The following is an 18,044-nucleotide window of genomic DNA, read 5'->3' on the forward strand; positions in this document are numbered from 1 at the left end:
ACACTTGGTCTGCCATAATGTTCCCCTTCACCAATGAAGGAGAATATAAATTACTAAGAAAACTAACTCCTGCCGACATAATAATTATGTAAATACTAACAGATCTGGAAAAGAGTGGTATCCTGTAGTCATCTTTCTGAAAGACAAGATAATCACTGCTGCATAGGTTAGAACAGGTTCTTTTTCCTCTGCGGCCAGAAGGAACAAATTTTACAGGGGCAGGGAAAAAGCAGGTGATGGTTCTAGCACACAAACAAAGACACAAGGCAACAGCCATGCTTATTCCAAACTAAGTTAAGAAAAAATGTTACATGAGATTGTGAGAAAATATGGATGTTAGTATTTTCTGATTCAATTGAATTGGAAGGTAGACAGCATATCATCAAAGAGTGATAGGCCACATGTTCACATTTGTGAGTGTCCTCACAGATGTTTTCATTGTGGCTGTGCCTTCATGGGGAGGAAATGTTGAAATTGTCTATAATCTGGCACAAAGGAGCAATTTGAGGTATTAGAGTTGGCTGACCGTCCGGTCTATCAGCTGGAGAGTAGTAGGTTGCTAGGAAACAGGAGGTTACAAATGAAAGTGGAAGTATGTGTAAGTCAAACTCATCCTCCTCAGGGCAAGATGAAATTTTCATGTCAATGTGCTCTTGTGTGACTTGCACTTTGAGTTGCTGCAAATGCATCCTGTAGAAGGTACACACTGCTGCCACTGTGTGTCAGTGGTGAAGGGAATGAATGTTGAAGGTGCTGGATGGGGTGCCAATCAAGCGGGCTGCTCTGACCTGGATGGTGTTGAGCTTCATTTCATAAGGAGTATTTTCATCACACTCCTTACTTGTGCCTTGTAGATAGTGGACAGGCACTGGGGAGTCAGGAGGTGAGTTATTCGTCGCAGAATTCCCGGCCTCTGACCTGCCCTTGTAGCTACAGTGTTTATGTGGCTGGTCCAGTTCAGTTCTGGTCAATGGTAACGCCCAAGATGTTGATAGCCAATTAAGTACTTCTGTAGTGTAGTCACTGTAATAATGTAGGATGGCAGCATGTGGCATGTGCAGTTGTGTTGCAAATAGTCGCATCAAGTCAAAGCCATAGAAGGCCCACAAATTGAATGTAAACCTCTGCTCTGCTCCTTGATGGTTCAATGCGTAAATCTACCGTATAGTGTGGTACAGAGCTAGACAGTCCCGATAGGCCTTGTGTTCAAGTTCATATCTATGCAGTCTGCTGATCTTTACCAGAGCAGCAGTGGGGGCCATAATTAAACTCAATATCCTTAGGTGGAGAAAAAAAACAGGGCTCCCTATCCCAATTTGTATCAAGTGAACCCCGCTAGAAAGTATAGCCTTGAAGGCCATGGTTGAGCTCTTCCGTGATGCCTCACAGCCAAAAGACCTGCCGACACTTTTTAAAATGGGCACAGATATACAGAATGATTAGTTGTGTGAACTACCAGAAGGTTGTCGGAGTCTAAAGAAGTGCAACTCAGCATGAATTATCTCCACCAGGTGATAAGGGAAAGACACAGTGGGGGAAGTGAGACAGAAGAGAAAAACCCTCAGCTGTAAGTGTAGTATCAGCAAATATCTAACGGGACCTTTGAAGTGAATTGTCTGAGGATATTACAACAAGAGAAATGAATCCGTCTAAAAACTGTGCGAAAACAATTGATTTTTTAAATGATAATATTGTTGAAAAAAATAGACTATCGGAAGCTTTTTGTCTTGCTCTCATCAGGACAGATGCAAGAATGCCAAATTTCAATGGGAGCAACAATTTATATTGCATGAGAAAAGGGTGCTGATTGGTTGGCAAGTCGACTTGGATCAGTCAAAGCATTGCCAGGGAGAATGCACCAGGGAACTGTTGTTCCCCATGCTATGTTTAATTCAAAAAAGTGCAAACTGTGGACAAGTTCCTTTTGCCTGCAGAGGACAGGTCCCTATGCATGAATATATGTAGCTTCTGGCAAGTGTAAGTGAGCCACATGTGAGCCCAAATGATAATCTTAAATCGGTTGTTCGTGTAAACACTCGGGATTGTTCAGTAAGTGCTGTCCAATTGAGGAAACACATCTAACGTTAGATATTGTGTTCTGAGTTTTGCGAGTACGGCTGGTTGAGTACAATTAGTACTCTAGCTATTGCAAACAGCTGAAGAGATATGCTGTTTGGTACGATTCACCAGTCATTGGGATGTACGGCCTATGTACCTGGCATCGCACTGGCACTGGAATTCATTTGCATGGTAGGCAGAACATCTTTTTGGCTTGATGGCAGCATCCTTTTAGTGAAAAATACCACTTGTGTTGCAACTGCACAGTAGCAATGTGAAATGGCTAGCTTCATCTGTTGCTCAAATTTTTGCGTCTGTCCTGATGAGTGCAAGACAAAAAGCATTGACAGCATGTCACTTTTTTCAGCAATATCAAGTTGTGTATTCCCAAGTGACTATTTATGATATTATTGTTATTGTCAAGGACACTGGTTGGCATGTTGATACAGAAACATACAGAGAAAAGGAAGACTGTTAGAAAACAACAATAGAATTGCTACTCCCAACAGAGAGACAGAAATAGAAAGTTGTACACATTTCATTTTTCTTGTATTCTGCACATTGCCCCTTGTGTTTCCTCAGTTTTTTTTTAAATATTCAAGTATCTATGATCAAAATCTCACAATTGCATACTATTTTCATACTTGCTTAGGTACATTCTCAATTAGTGCATGTATACAGTAAACTACAAAGGAAAAGTACTAAAATACAAGACTGGGTAAAGGTGGTAATCACAGGCTACAGAAGAAAGTCCAACTACCATCAAGGGTCACTACTGATCTTTCAGGGTCAGATCAAAATTGGTTGCACTTATTTCCCCTGATGGTCGAGTGGGTAAATGATGCTCTGGGTATTGTACTGAACTTTAAAGATCAGGAATGTTTCGGCCTTTGTCCTTGATGACTAGACTGACCTCGGCTGAGTTACCAGCAAGAACACTCAACAGGAGTAATTTTGACTTTGTGGGATAGTGTAAAACAGGTGATATCAAATTGGCAGCCCGTTTCACAGCCCTCCTGATTTTGATTTCCACAATGGAAATAAATATTGGGAAAGATATAAAGTGGGCTTCTCATTCACTATCACCTGTTTTACACTATCTCACAAAGTCAAAATTACCACCAGAATATCTAGGCCAGGAAGGATGAAAAATAAAATCAGCCAGGTTTTCTGCTCCTGATTGCTATTTAGTGACCCTAGCTGGAAAGAGAATGTGTAGATGGCAGGTCAGGACAGGAGCCAGCTCTACTGTGATGTTTGCCAGCTCTACTGTGATGTTTGCCTCAGTCAAATAGCCTGCCAGCACTCACAAGGCTCCAATATTAAGCATGACCATTTGGCTGAGGTATCAGAGGACTGATGACACTCAAGAAAATGCACCAAAGAATGAGTCAGCAACTTCATGAGGAGGAGGGAGAAAATGAGTTGTATAAACAGGAGGCATCTACTTCTGAAAAGCAAAATACTGTGCATAAACAGAACCCTGTGAAGCATTCTGAAGTGTGCCTTTTTGCCATTTTTTGCTTGTAGGAAAAAAGACAAAAATGTCAAAGTGCAGTACATATCATTACTGCTGATTTAAAACAAGCATTCCAGAACAGGTCAAATTCTTTCTCCCGGGCACCAATGTGTAAATGTGTTTTCAGAGGTTTTTTTTAATGGCAGCTAGCATTAAAGGAAATCCCAAAGTTTTCTATAGGCATATAAATAGTAAAAGGGTGGTAAAAGGAGGAGTGGGACCGATTAGGGACTAGAAAGGGAATTTACACATGGAGGCAGAGGGCATAGCTGAGGTATTAAATTAATACTTTGCATCTGACTTTACCAAGGAAGAAGACGCAACCCAGGCAATGTTGAAAGAGGAGGTAGGTCAGACACTTGAGCGGTTTAAAATTGATAAAGAAGAAGTATTAGATAGGCTGTCTGTACTTAAAGTGGATAAAGCACTAGGGCCGGATGAGATGCATCCAAGGATACTGAGGTAAGTGAGGGTGGAAATCGCAGAGACACTAGCCATAATTTTTTAGTCTTCCTTAGACTCGGGGATGGTGACAGAGGACTGACAAATTGCAAACATTACACCCTTGTTCAAAAAAGGGTGTAAAGATAAGCCCAGCAACTACAGGCCAGTCATTTTAACTTCGGTGGTGGGAAAACCTCTAGAAAAAATAATTAGGGACAAAATCAATAGTCACATGGACAGTGAGTTAATTAAGGAAAGCCAGTATGGATTTCTTAAGGGAAAATCATGTTTAACTAACTTGCTGGAGTTTTTTGAGGAGGTAACAGAGAGGGTTGATGAGGGCAATGCAGTTGATGTGGTGTACATCGACTTTCAAAAGACATTTGATACAGTGTCACACAACAGGCCTGTGAGCAAATTTGTAGCTCATGGAATAAAAGGGACGGTAGCAACATGGGAAAAGAAACTGGCTGAGTGACAGGAAACAAAGAGTAGTGGTTAATGGATGTTTTTCGGACTGGAGGAAGGTTTGCAGTGGAGTTCCACCTAATATCTCTAAGAAGGATGTTAAAGAGGTATTAATGGCATCTCGGGGTACGGATTTAAAGGAGAAAAGGCAGATTATTTCAAACCTACACCAACAGTTTGCACATCCATCTTGTCATAGGTTGAAGGTTCTGTTAAAAGATGCAGGGTTAATAGATAATAGAGTTCTCATGAAGGGTCACTGACCTGAAACGTTAACTCTGCTTCTCTCTCCACAGATGCTGCCAGACCTGCTGAGTATTTCCAGCATTTCTTGTTTTTATTTCAGATTTCCAGCATCTATAGTATTTTGCTTTTATTTCAGGGGTAATAGATGATGACTACACTAAACTTATCAAAGATATTAGTGGAAATATGATCTCTGTAAAAAAAAAATACAGGAGGACGCATTCACGACCCGCAGTGAATCTCCCATTAGCAAGGAACTTTAATTAAATCGTAGCATTGGACTTGAAGGTGTGGGATAAAGACAAAAACATTTTTCTTCTACACATTATAGACGTAGCAACTAGATTCAGTCTGCCAATGGTAATTTATAGTAAAGACAAAAAAGTAATAGTGGACAAGATAATGGAAAGGTGGATAGGAACAGGTCTGGAGCACCAGCTAGATTTTTAACTGACAATGGAGGAGAATTTGCCAATGATGAGTTCAGGAGTATGTGTGAAAATATAAATATTGTAGCAATGCACAAGATAGCAGAAAGTCCTTTTAGTAATGGGATTTGTGAGAGAAATCACGCCGTGATTGACGAAATGCTCCAAAAAATTTTAGCCGACCAACCAAATTGTAAATTGATGATTGCTCTGGCATGGGCAGTACATGCAAAAAACACGCTTCAAATGGTTGGGGGCTACAGCCCTTATCAATTAGTTTATGGCAGGAATCCAAAAATATCTTCGGGAATGTGGGATCATGCCCCGGCTTTAGAGGGGACTACAATTAGTTCAATTTTTGCAGAACATTTGAATGCCATACATGTAGGAAGAAGAGCATTTATTAAGGCAGAGGTTTCAGAAAAAATCTGGAGAGCTTTGAGTTATCGGATCAGTCCAAAAGAATTTTAATACTGGGGACATGGTATATTACAAAAGAGAAGGGCAGAAAGAATGGAGAGGCCCAGGTAAAGTTATAGGCACTGATGGCAAAACAGTAATTTTGCAACATGGCAACCAAACCGTTAGAATACATTCTCGCGGCTTATTGGCACTGATTATAGATTGACAGAATCTGAACAATGATGGACACTGATGATGCACCATGTACTTTGCATGAGTATATGTCGGACCTTTATAAGCAACAGATTGTGGCAGATAACGGGCTAACTGACAGTGGACCCGTGATAGTGAAGATCAAGATAAAGCCATTTATCCCAAAGGTCAACTACTGAAAGTTGGGACCACAGTGACATATATGCCAGAAGGGGCTAGTGAATGAGGGAAGCCACCATTATAGGAAGGGCAGGAAAGGCCACAGGGAAATACATACATTGGTTGAATGTGCAAGACAAGGGACATGATATCAGACCTTTGGATTGGCAGAGGAAGTGAAAATGTGGAAGGCCAGAAAATGTAGTGTAAGTTCAGACAGTGGGCCTGAAGATGATCATAGCTCAAGGAAAAGGTCACAAACTTGTGAAAGGAAGTCTGGTCATAGGAGGGACAGGTCGAGTAGTAGCAGTCCAGAAAGGGATAGGAAATCTAGTAGGGAACATGGTTTCACAAGATAATAAAAGCAAAATACTGCGGATGCTGGAAATCTGAAATAAAAACAAGAAATGCTGGAACCACTCAGCAGGTCTGGCAGCATCTGTGGAAAGAGAAGCAGAGTTAACGTTTCGGGTCAGTGACCCTTCATCGGTTTCACAAGAGCAAGGACCAGAGAGCAGGTGAGGAGCACCACAAGAAGTAGGAGCCCTTATGATAGAGAAGCTCTAGTGGCTACTAACAAGTTATATGGTAAGTTGGAAAAGGATGTAGAACAAAAAGAGCTTGACAGTTGGAGAGAGTATGGCAAATACATGGAGATGCCTGATAGAGGACAACCAACATTGTCCCATAGATGGATCTGTACAAAGAAAAGTACTTCCCGATGGTATGTATAAAGCTAAGGCCAGACTTGTAGCTCGGGAATTTGAGGAACGACTAGGTGACCAAGAAGTTAGAGTAGACTCCCCAACAGCAGGAAAAGCAAGTTTGAGGATTTTCCTAGCCCTTTTAGTGACACACACATTGGAATGTAAGTCCATTGACATAAAATCAGCATTTTTGCAAGGGGAGAAATTTCAAAGGAAAGTATTTTTAAAGGCACCAAAAGAAGCTGGAGATATAGAGGGGAAATTATGGAAGCTAAACAAGTGTGTTTATGGGCTAAATGATGCATCTAGGCTGTGGTATTTTTCAGTTAGTTCCGTCCTACTAAAAGCTGGCTGTATTCAGCTAAAAGCGGATCCAGCAATGTTTTATTGGTACTATAAAGAAAAACTAGCAGTCATTTTCTTGCTGTACGTAGACTATTTTCTGTGGGGAGGATCTGCGGCATTTGAGAAATTTGTGGTAAAGTTCTACAGGAATTTAAAATTGGAAGTTGGGATTCCGGAGCTTTTAAATATATAGGGTTGAATATTAGGTAGACTAAGTTGGGGGGTAACCCTAAATCAACAGTCTTACCTAGAGAATGTTAATAGGATCCCAATAAATTGGGCCAGATACTCACAAAAGGAAGACTCTGCAACCAAGGAAGTAACAGACCAGTTAAGGAGCTTAAGCGAGCAATTAAACTGGTTGTGCTCAATTCTAACACATCATAGCAAGCATCTGACCTAGTTTGTGTGCACAACCAGTTTAATTATAACTCTATGACTCTAATTGCCCGATTAAGCTCCTTAACGTTTTCTAGGTAAGACTGTTGATTTAGAGTTACTCCCAACTTAGTCTGGTCTGCCTAGGAGTGGAGAAGTAAGCTCTGTGGCAAGCAATAAACAATCTCCACCAAAGCATCCTAGTCTCAGTGTCTTTGTCACAAACAGGCTTGGAAGTCTCTCTAACAATGAGGGAGAATGGCAAGTTGGATCCAAAATTGCTTAAGTGGCCGGAAGCTGTTTTTGTGACTGGAAGGTTATTTCCTGTGAGGTTCTGCAGGGGTCAGAACTGGGCCCTTTGTTGTTTGTGGGTATATATCAACGATTCAGACTTACATGCAGGGGGCATGATTAAGAAGTCTTTAGATGTGGTTCATAGTGAGGAAGAAAACTGTAAAGTGCAGGATGATATCAATGGACTGGTCAGGTGGGCAGAAAAGTGGCAAATGGAATTCAATCTGGAGAAGTGTGGGGTAATGAATTTGGGGAAGGCTAACAAGGCAAGAAAATACGTAACAACTGTAGGATTCCGAGAAGTGTAGAGGAATAGAGGCACCATGTGTATACATACAATCCCTAAAGGTAGCAACAGGTAGATAAGGTGGTCAAGAAGGCATATGGGATACTTTCCTTTACTGGCTGAGGCTAGAGTATAAAAGCAGGAGGGTTATGCTAGAACTATATAAAACACTAAACAGATCTCGGCTAGAGTACTGTGTACAGTTCCGGTCACCACATTACAGGAAGAATGTGATCAAACTAGAGAGGGTATGGAGGAGATTTACGAGTATGTTGCCAGGAATGAAGAATTTTAGCTAAGAGGAAAGATTGGATAGGTTGCGGTTGTTTTCTTTGGAACAGAGGAGGCTGAAGGGGAGACTCAAATATGGTGTACACAATTGAGGAGTCTTGATAGAATGGATAGGAAGGACATATTTCCGATTGCCCCCGGTTATTGACCTCTCTGCATTGATTTAAAGTAATTGGTAGAAGGACTAGAAGGGAGGCGAGGAGTAATTTTTTCATCCATAAAGTCGTGGGAGTCTGGAACTCACTGCCTGGAAGAGTGGTACAGGCAGAAACCCTCATTGCATTAAAAAAATCACTTGGAAATGCACTTGAGGTGCCAAAACCCACAGGGTTACGAATCAAGAGCTGGAAGGTGGGATTAGACTGGATAGGTCTTTCTCAGTCCACATGATGGGCCTAATGATGGGCCTAATGACCTCCTACTGTGCTGTAGATCCTTATATGTTTCTAATTCTTTGAAAGGAGTTTCTTTCAGAGTCAATACAGATACTTTGGCCCTGATATTAACTTGGGGCCCTGGAGAGATTGGGAAAGTGAAGAATTAGGGAAGCTCTGCATTGAACAGACAGAATGTAAGTAAAGTGGCCCACTGAAGTGGAGTAGCGTAAATGTATCTTTGTAATAGTACACAAGTAGAAGTCTTACTGATTGTCCCATGTGTCTTAACCAAAAATACATCACTGTATCTGCACATCGGGGAGGTGGTGGCGATGGACTAGTAACCCAGAGACTCAGGGTATTCCCCTGGGGACATGGGTTTGAATCCCACCATGGCAGAAGGTGGAATTTGAATTCAACCAATAAAAAAATCTGGAATTAAAACGCTAGTCTAATGATGGCCATGAAACCATTGTCGATTGTCGCAAAAGCCCATCTGGTTCACTAATGGCCTTTAAGGAAGGAAATCTGCTGTTCTTACCTGATGCCTACATGTGACCCCAGACCCACAGCAATGTGGTTGACTCTTAAAATGCCCTCTGAAATGGCCTAGCAAGCCACTCAGTTGTATCTAACCACTAAAAGGTTGATAAGGAATGAAACCGGATGGACCACCTTGCATCAACCTAGGCACCAGAAACGACAACAGCAAACCCAGCCCTGTCAACCCTGCAAAGTTCTCCTTACTAACAAGTGGGGGCTTGTGCCAAAGTTGGGAGAGCTGTCCCACAGACTAGTCAAACAACAGCCTGACATAGTCATACTCACTGGAGCTGCACCCATGCAGGCAACTGGAGAATATTCCATCACACTCCTTGTAGATAATGGACAGGCATTGGGGAGACAGGTGGTGAGTTACTCGCTGCAGAATTCCCAGCCTCTGACCTGCTCTTGTAGCCACAGCATTTATGTAGCTGGTCCAGTTCAGTTTCTGGTCAATGGTAACCCCCAGGATGTTGATAGTGGGGGATTCAGTGATGGTAATGTTGTTGAACATCAAGGGGAGTTGGTTAGGAACATAGGAGCAGAAGTAGGCCATTCAACCCATCGAGCCTGCTCCCCAATTCAATACAATCATGGCTGATCATCAACTTCAATGCCTTTTTCCCCACACTATCCCCATATTCCTTTATGTCACTTGTGTTTAGAAATCTGTCAATCTCTGCTTTAAACATACTCAATGTCTGAGCTTCCACAGCCCTCTGGGGTAGAGAATTCTAAATATTCACAACCCTCTGAGTAAAGAGATTTCTCCTCATCTCGGTCCTAAGTGGCTACCCCCTTATTTTGAAATTGTGTCCCCTGGTTCTAGACTCCCTAACCAGGGGAAACATCTTAGCTGCATCTACCCTGTCTATCCCTTTAAGTATTTTGTAGGTTTCAAGGAGATCACCTCTCATTCTTTGAAACGCGAGAGAATACAGGCCCAGTTTCCCCAATCTCTCTTCATAGGACAGTCCTACCATCCTGGGAACAAGTCTGGCAAACCTTTGTTGCACTTCCTCTCTAGCAATAATATCCTTCCTAAGGTAAGGGTACCACAACTCCACACAGTACTCCAGCTGAGGTCTAGCCAAGGTTCTATAAAATTGAAGCAAGACTTCGCTACTCCTGTACTCAAATCCTCTTGCGATAAAGACTAACATACCATTAGCCTTCCTAATTGCTTGCTGCACCTGCACGTTAGCTTTCAGTGATTTATTGACGAGTCCACACAGGTCCTTTTGTACATCTACACTTCCTAATCTCTTACTATTTAAGAAATACTCTGCACATCTATTCCTCCTACCAAAGTGGATAACACTTTTCCACATTATATTCCAACTGCCATGTTCTTGCCCACTCACTAAGTCTATCCAAATCCCTTGAGGCTGCTTTGCATCTTCCTTACAACACATTCCCACCTAGTTTTGTGTCATCCGCGAACTTGGAAATTTTACATTTGGTCCCCACATCCAAATCGTTGATATATATTGTGAACAGCTGGGGCTCAAGTACCGGTCCTTGCAGTACTCCACTAGTCACAGCCTGCCAATAAGAGAATGACCCGTTTATTCCTACTCTCTGTTTTCTGCCTGTTAACCAATCCTTAATCCATGCCAGTATATTACCTCCTATCCCATGTGCTTTAATTTTGCCAACCAAGCTCCTGTGGGGAACTTTATCAAAAGGCTTCTGAAAATCCAAGTATTCGATGTCCACCAACTCCCCTTTATCAATTCTGTTAGTAACATCCTCAAAAAACTCCAACAAGTTCGTCAAACATGATTTCCCATTCATAAATCCATGTTAACTATGCCCAATCAGATCATTATTAACCAAGTGTCCATTTATCACATTCTTTAGAATAGATTCTATCATTTTCCCTACTAGAGAAATAAGGCCAACAGGTCTGTAGTTCCCTGTTTTCTCTCTCCCTTTCTTCTTAAAAAATGGGGTGACATTTGCAACCTTCCAACCGTTCCAGAATCTATAGAATTTTGGAAGATGATCACCAATGCATCCACTATCTCCATAGCTACCTCTTTCAACACTCTGGGATGGAGAATATCAATGACAGAAAAACAGATTATCTAGCCATTATCACATTGCTTTTTGTGGGAGTTTGCTGTGTGCAAATTGGCTGCCACATTTCCTACGCTCCTACAGTGACTACACTTCATAAGTACTTCACTGACTGTAAGCACTTTGAGACCTCTGTTGGTCATGGAAGTCACTACACAATGCAAATCTTTCTTTTCTTTCTTTATATATAACCTTTCGTGGGCAGGGATTATGGTTAGATCTCTTTTGTTTGAGATGATCTTTGCCTGGCATTTGGGTGGCACAAATGTAACTTGTCACTTATCAGCCCATGCCTGGATATTATCCAGGTCTTGGTACATCTGGACATTCAGCATGAAATTCACAGGTCTCTTGGTTTCATTTTATAACTTCATACCCCTATTACACTGCAGATGTTGCGTTTTTTGATTTCCATCTGTAAAAGTCCCATATCCCACTCCAGGACTTGAGCACAAAAATTAAAGTTGACACTCCGGCGCAGTACTGAGGGAGTGCTGCACTATTGGAGTTGCAGGCTTTCGGATGAGATGATAAACTGAGGCATCCTCTACCCTCTCAGGTGGCACTATTTTGAAAAAAAGCAGGGGAGTTATCCCAGTGTCCTGGCCAATATTTATCCTTCAATCAATGTTAGAAAAATTGATTTTCTGGCTATTATCACATTGCTTTTTGTGGGAGTTTGCTGTGTGCAAATTGGCTACCACGTTTCCTACATTCCTACAGTGACTACACTTCAAAAGTACTTCATTGGCTGTAAAGTACTTTGAGACCTCTGGTAGTCATGTAAGTCACTATACCAATGCAAATCTTTCTTTAAAATAAAAGCAAAATACTGCGGATGCTGGAAATCTGAAATAAAAACAAGAAATGCTGGAACCACTCAGCAGGTCTGGCAGCATCTGTGGAAAGAGAAGCAGAGTTAACGTTTCGGGTCAGTGACCCTTTTTCGGAACTTCCGAAGAAGGGTCACTGACCCGAAACGTTAACTCTGCTTTTCTTCCCACAGATGCTGCCAGACCTGCTGAGTGGTTCCAGCAAATCTTTCTTTCATTTCTTTATGTATAACCTTTCTTGGGGAGGATTATGGTGCTTTCAAGATCTCACATAGAGGCAGGTAAAGCAAGTAAAATACTGAAGATGTTAGAAAGGTGAAATTAAAAATAGAGAATGTTAGGAACACTCAGCAGATGGAGAGAGAAACGGAGTTCCAGTTCTAATGAAGGGTCATCGACCTGAAACATTAACTCTTTTTCTCTCCCCCGCCAAGGTGGCCTGACCTGCTGAGTGTTTCCAGCATTGGAATTGAGAGTTGTTGCGAAGCACCAGCAACAAGTTTCACATTAAGTGAAACAAAAATAACTATAAATATATACTTTTGATTGTATACTTACATTTTATACAGAAAAAAAACTTGTGTTGCAGGGGCTATGAAATTTTTGTAACATGGAAGGGGGAGGGGGCGTCAGAAGCAGAAAGGTTGAGAACCCCTGATGTAAGTTATGCAACTTGATTGGTAACATTTTTAGATGCAATACCTCAAAGTGGCCACAAGGTGGTACAAGAAACCTAATATCTGTTGGTGTACACAGGAACAGGAACAATGTTCCCTCTAAGTAAAGGCCTGCTCAGGTCTGCAAAAAAAAACCTGACCCGAGCTCAACAGAACCACTCCCGACCCAAGCCCGACCCGGCACGAGTCTTCCATTTATTCCCACGCCCGACCCGACCATCAGTTAACCTACCTTCCATTTTTCACTTTGTTGCTGATCTGCACAAGCTTAAAGTAACTGTAACAAGACCACCATTCTAGTCCAAATATTAAATTAACAGTGGAGCCACTTAACCTGTGATAGAGCGTGTCTGACCTGGCCCGACCCAAGCCAGAATGCCGGTCCTGGAAGTGCAACCCGACCCAACCCGACACGTCGTCAGGTCCCCTCGGGTTCGGGTCGGGTAGCCGGCCTTCACTTCTAAGTCTCTGTGCAGGCCACACACAAGTTGGCCCCCTGAAATTACCTTGCATATGTGCCTGTGTAAAAAAAAAAATTAAAGGGGCTGCACACTTAAATAAATTGCACACTGCAAAAAAAATTAGAGGGAACGTTGAACAGGAGTAGGCAATTTGCCCCCTTGAGCTTGTTCTGTCATTCAATGAGATCACGGCTGATCTGTGACCTAACTCCATGCATCTGAAAACCGGAGGCCAACAAGTGAAAATTGAAGGGGGAGTGGATAGCACCAAGCTACAGCTTGTAAAAGGTGTAAGCCTGCTTAAATATGCAAATTTGGCACTTATAGAACCCTGATTGCAAATACAGGTACAAATAGGCAGAGCACACACCATGCATGTGATTTACAATGAAGTAGAGACTTACTGCAGTGATTATTCAGTATATTTGCGCATGGATTCCTTACATTGCTGGTACTGGTTTTAGCAGCCATTTTTGCAATAACATTGATAATTTTGCAATCAATTTTTCACTTTCACACATTGTCTAAATCCATATTAAATTTGAAAGGTTTGATGAATATCCATTAAATGTACATTTTAGTACAATTATTCAGTGAGATTTTTGCCTCTTTTGACCTGATGTCAACTGTCTAACTCCATTTCCATTACAACAGTTTTGACATGTCTCAAAGTAGAGGCAGAAAGTAAACTTCTTCTGAAAACTACTGCAAAATGGGAGGCGTAACATGTCAACTGCCCCAGTTGCTCATATTGTGATCTCCACCTTGGCTACTCTCTGGACAGATGCCAACTGGAGGCGATCCTTTAATTCAGAGTGAAGGAAGGAACATTGCATGAAATTCATCACTGAGCCAGAAGCCTGTAGTTTAGAATGCTAACTTTGCTCTCGAGTGAGGGAGTGATGTATGGCGTAGTGGGGTCAAAGGGAAGAAAAAAAGCTCTTCAGTAGAAGGAAGGTGGAGGAGTGTGATGTTATTTATAATAATTAAAGCAAAATATATAATATATTAAAAACAGGATTTTCTGCATTTGACAAATGTTGCTTGGAACTTAAAATGGAGATAAATGTTAAAGGATGAATAAGCTGGCCTGCTGTAGAATTGCTACTTACCTGGTGGAGGAAGTTCAAGCTTCAGTTTTCTAAGCTCGACCATGGACTTTTCCAGTTGATCAATAACAACATCATCATCATAATGAAAGTTTTTAGACATAATTTCCTGAAGGAATTCTCGGAGATCTTCTAATGACATTTTCACCAGGCGCTCTAAATAAAGAAAATATTTCTGTTTAAGTTCTAACTTAACAAATATGATCATATAAACGAGACTGTGAAAAGTGAATGCCTAAATTAAACTTGTTTGGCATTAATAAGAATAATTAATGATACCAGGCACACTATCAACATTCTAATAAAATCAATTCTGTGCATTTTTATTACATCAGGACCCATTCACAAAGTTAGATGACCATCTGTATGATAGGCAAAGATCATGTGTGGATGTGGAATCATACACTAATAACAGAAATGAATGGTTTTGACTTTCTCTTACCCACCCTCACACATCTGCTATTCATGAGCATATACTTTCAAATAGATAATAGCAGCAGAACAAGTGGGCACAGGTTCAGGAGTATGCAAGCCAAACTTAGAACAAAAATCAGGAACTATTTATTTATGCAGAGAGTTATGTTGGAACAGTTGAATGGTATAATGGGGAGATGATATAGTAGGTATTCTGACAGGATAAAATCAAATGTATTATAGATTCTTGCTTGTGGGAATCCATCTTCTGATCTTGTGGACAACAGCAGAATAGCTAGATCAATAATTTTGGGCTGTGTTTGCTGACAACGCAACCACTAGGTGGAGCAGTACTTGCACATGCACAAATGCAGCCTCATTCTCTGAAATCTCACTGTCTGCAACGTTTTTGGCAGCTGCCAGTAGTAAAAATGGTGCTGCTTAATTTATTACATAAACAAATGAAATCCAAGTCCCCAAAGTGACGCGATCGCTGCCTCCATCCCACCCCCAACAGTACCCTGATCCCTCCTGCCATCACACTTCCCTTCGACGTTGCCTTCTGTGCCCGTCTGCTCGTCGCTCGCTCCCGCCTCGCTGCTTCTCCCCCCTAGCCCACTCGCTCCCCGCTTCACCACACCACCCCCCTCAACCTGTGAGCCACTTGCTCCCCTTCTCGCCACTTCCTCTCCTCGGCTGCTCGCTCCCCGCTTCAACCCCCCACCCCCTCACCTGTTGGCCACTCGCTCCCGACCTCGCCACTTCCTCCCCTCTGCTCTGCCTATGCTCCCCGCACCTGCTCCCCACTCCGTCCCCTCCCCTGCCTGTCTTGTCCCTCTCTCTCTCCCCTGCTTCCCCTGTGTGGGGAAGAGAGGCGGCGATTGCGAGAGGGAGCGGGGAGTGCGGGGAGCAGAAGAGGGAGGGAGCGGGGAACAGAGGCAGAACAGAGGGGAGGAAGAGGGCCGAGGGGGAAGAAGTGGTGAGGCGGGGAGCGAGTGGCCGACAGGTGTGGGGGGCGGGGGGGAGGTGGGGTGAAACGGGGAGCGAGCGGATGAGAGGAGGCAGTGGCGAGTGGCCAGCAGGTGGGGGGTGGGGGGCTGATGTGAAGCGGGGAGTGAGTGGCTGAGGGGGAAATGGTGAGGGGGGAGCGAGTGGCGAGCAGACGTTGCAGTACGCGATGACGTTTTCGCACGCATATGTGAATTAGTCCTGGCAAGCCAGGTGCTGATGTAGGTTGCGCATGCACAGCGCCATACTGACAGCAGGAGTCCATTCTGCGCATGTGCGGAGCTGGGAGCGCTCTGATAATGTCGGCGCTGAGCTGCGTTGTCAGGAGTCACTTTGATAATATTATCATCTTATTCAAATTCAAATTAGACAACACAGCTACAAACTAATTCTAATCTCTTGTAAAGTCAACCACAAAGCACAGTAATATCAGATGAGATTTTCTGTTTTGGCACTCCTGGTGAATACCTTTCATGAAATTGTGCACTCCCAAGCCTGTAGTTTTCCATCTATTAACTTCAATGGTAGGAAAATCAATAGTCATCGGTGTGAATATTTTTGCTTTTAATTTCTGCCAAGAGTGCTCAATTGGAAATCTATGTTTTCTTACAACCTTACTCTTTCATTCAATGCAGTGCCCCTTAGGCTGTCAGATTAATTTAGATCACCCAATGTTAGATTAGATTAGATTAGATTAGATTAGAGATACAGCACTGAAACAGGCTCTTCGGCCCACCGAGTCTGTGCCGAACATCAACCACCCATTTATACTAATCCTACACTAATCCCATATTCCTACCAAACATCCCCACCTGCCCCTATATTTCCCTACCACCTACCTATACTAGCGACAATTTATAATGGCCAATTTACCTATCAACCTGCAAGTCTTTTGGCTTGTGGGAGGAAACCGGAGCACCCGGAGAAAACCCACGCAGACACAGGGAGAACTTGCAAACTCCACACAGGTAGTACCCGGAATCGAACCCGGGTCCCTGGAGCTGTGAGGCTGCAGTGCTAACCACTGCGCCACTGTGCCGCCCCTAGATACATCACTAGTTAAAGAATCCAATCTGTGTCATCATTCATTGGGGAGGCCGGGGGTGAGGAATGCAACACAATATAGGTGCTAAATTAAGATTATGATTCAGAAAGGTTAATAAAATTGAATCAAACTAAACCATACCTTCTTTCTCTGGATATTTATGTTACATTTTACAAATTAGCATCCTACATTTTTCATGTTTTTAGGACAAACCATTTTTAATACAGCTCTGACAATTACAGCATTCACTCCAGCTAAATGAATAAGCTTTAGCTAAGTTAAGAGTAAATGCTTCGACAAGAGTTCATTTCTTGCCAACCAACTGGTTCACTCTTGGTTCACTATAGCCTTTGCTATAGTTGAGTGGGTTAGATACCAGTCTTTCAATTCCAAGATCTGAGCTTCAGTTTAGTTCAAGACTAATGTGATCAATGTTTCAACTGGCTATTGGCTGTAAGAGTTCTATGCTTTTGCATTTGTGCTGTTTCAATCTAGTTTCTAGAGGACATGAGCAAACAACACAAAATTATCTCTAATTCAGTTTTAATTACCAATCACTCAGAAAAGCCTCTGGACAGTTGGGTGTGGTGGGGAGTTACTCTTCTGAGGTACACAGAAATATATTTAAAGGAATTTCTCTAGTTCCATTTTAATTCCCTTAACTGTATGACTTAAATGATAGAATTTAATTTTGATCAGTGATTTTCCAAAATCACAAGTTTTAAATATAATAGGAAGTGTAGGGGAAGTTAGGCCAAGTGTTGGGGTGCAGAAAAAATTACAGCAGGATGCAGAGAAACATCAGGGACTCTAAAAGAGCCACACAATATAGAATCATAGAAATTTATGCACTGATGGAGGCCATTCGTCCCATTGTGTCTGTGCCAGCCAGAAACAGCTATTCAGACTAATCCCACTTAACAGCTCTTGATCGTACCTTGTAGTAAAGGCCTGCTACCCGACCCGAACCCGACGGGACCTGACGACAGGTGTCGGGTTCGGGTCGGGTTGCACTTCCGGGTCCAGCATCGGGCTCGGGTCGGGTTGGGCCGGATCGGACACGCTCTATCACCACCTCAGGTAAGTGACTCTAATGCTAATTTACTTTTTGGGCTTTAAAGGTGGTTTTGTTACAGTCATTTTAAGCTTGTGCAGGTAAGGAACAAAGTGAAAAAAGGAAGGTAAGTTGACTGATGGTCAGGTCGGGTCGGGCATGGAAAAAAATGGAAGGACGTGGGCCGGTTCGGGTCTCATTTG

The 18,044-nt window shown here is 42.5% G+C and overlaps 1 protein-coding gene across 2 annotated transcripts in view; it reads right to left on the reverse strand.

The window, feature by feature from the left end:
* The window catches only part of LOC137377094 (ecotropic viral integration site 5 protein homolog), a 279,264-nt gene that overhangs the window by 10,072 nt on the left and 251,148 nt on the right, over positions 1-18,044 (reverse strand). For both annotated transcript variants that reach the window (XM_068046389.1, XM_068046391.1), the window contains one exon: positions 14,324-14,476. In XM_068046389.1, the coding sequence (XP_067902490.1) occupies positions 14,324-14,476 (153 nt within the window). The remainder of the gene's footprint in view (positions 1-14,323; positions 14,477-18,044) is intronic.

The sequence above is a fragment of the Heterodontus francisci genome, chromosome 14, assembly GCF_036365525.1.
Source record: "Heterodontus francisci isolate sHetFra1 chromosome 14, sHetFra1.hap1, whole genome shotgun sequence".
NCBI classification, from domain to species: Eukaryota; Metazoa; Chordata; class Chondrichthyes; order Heterodontiformes; family Heterodontidae; genus Heterodontus; species Heterodontus francisci.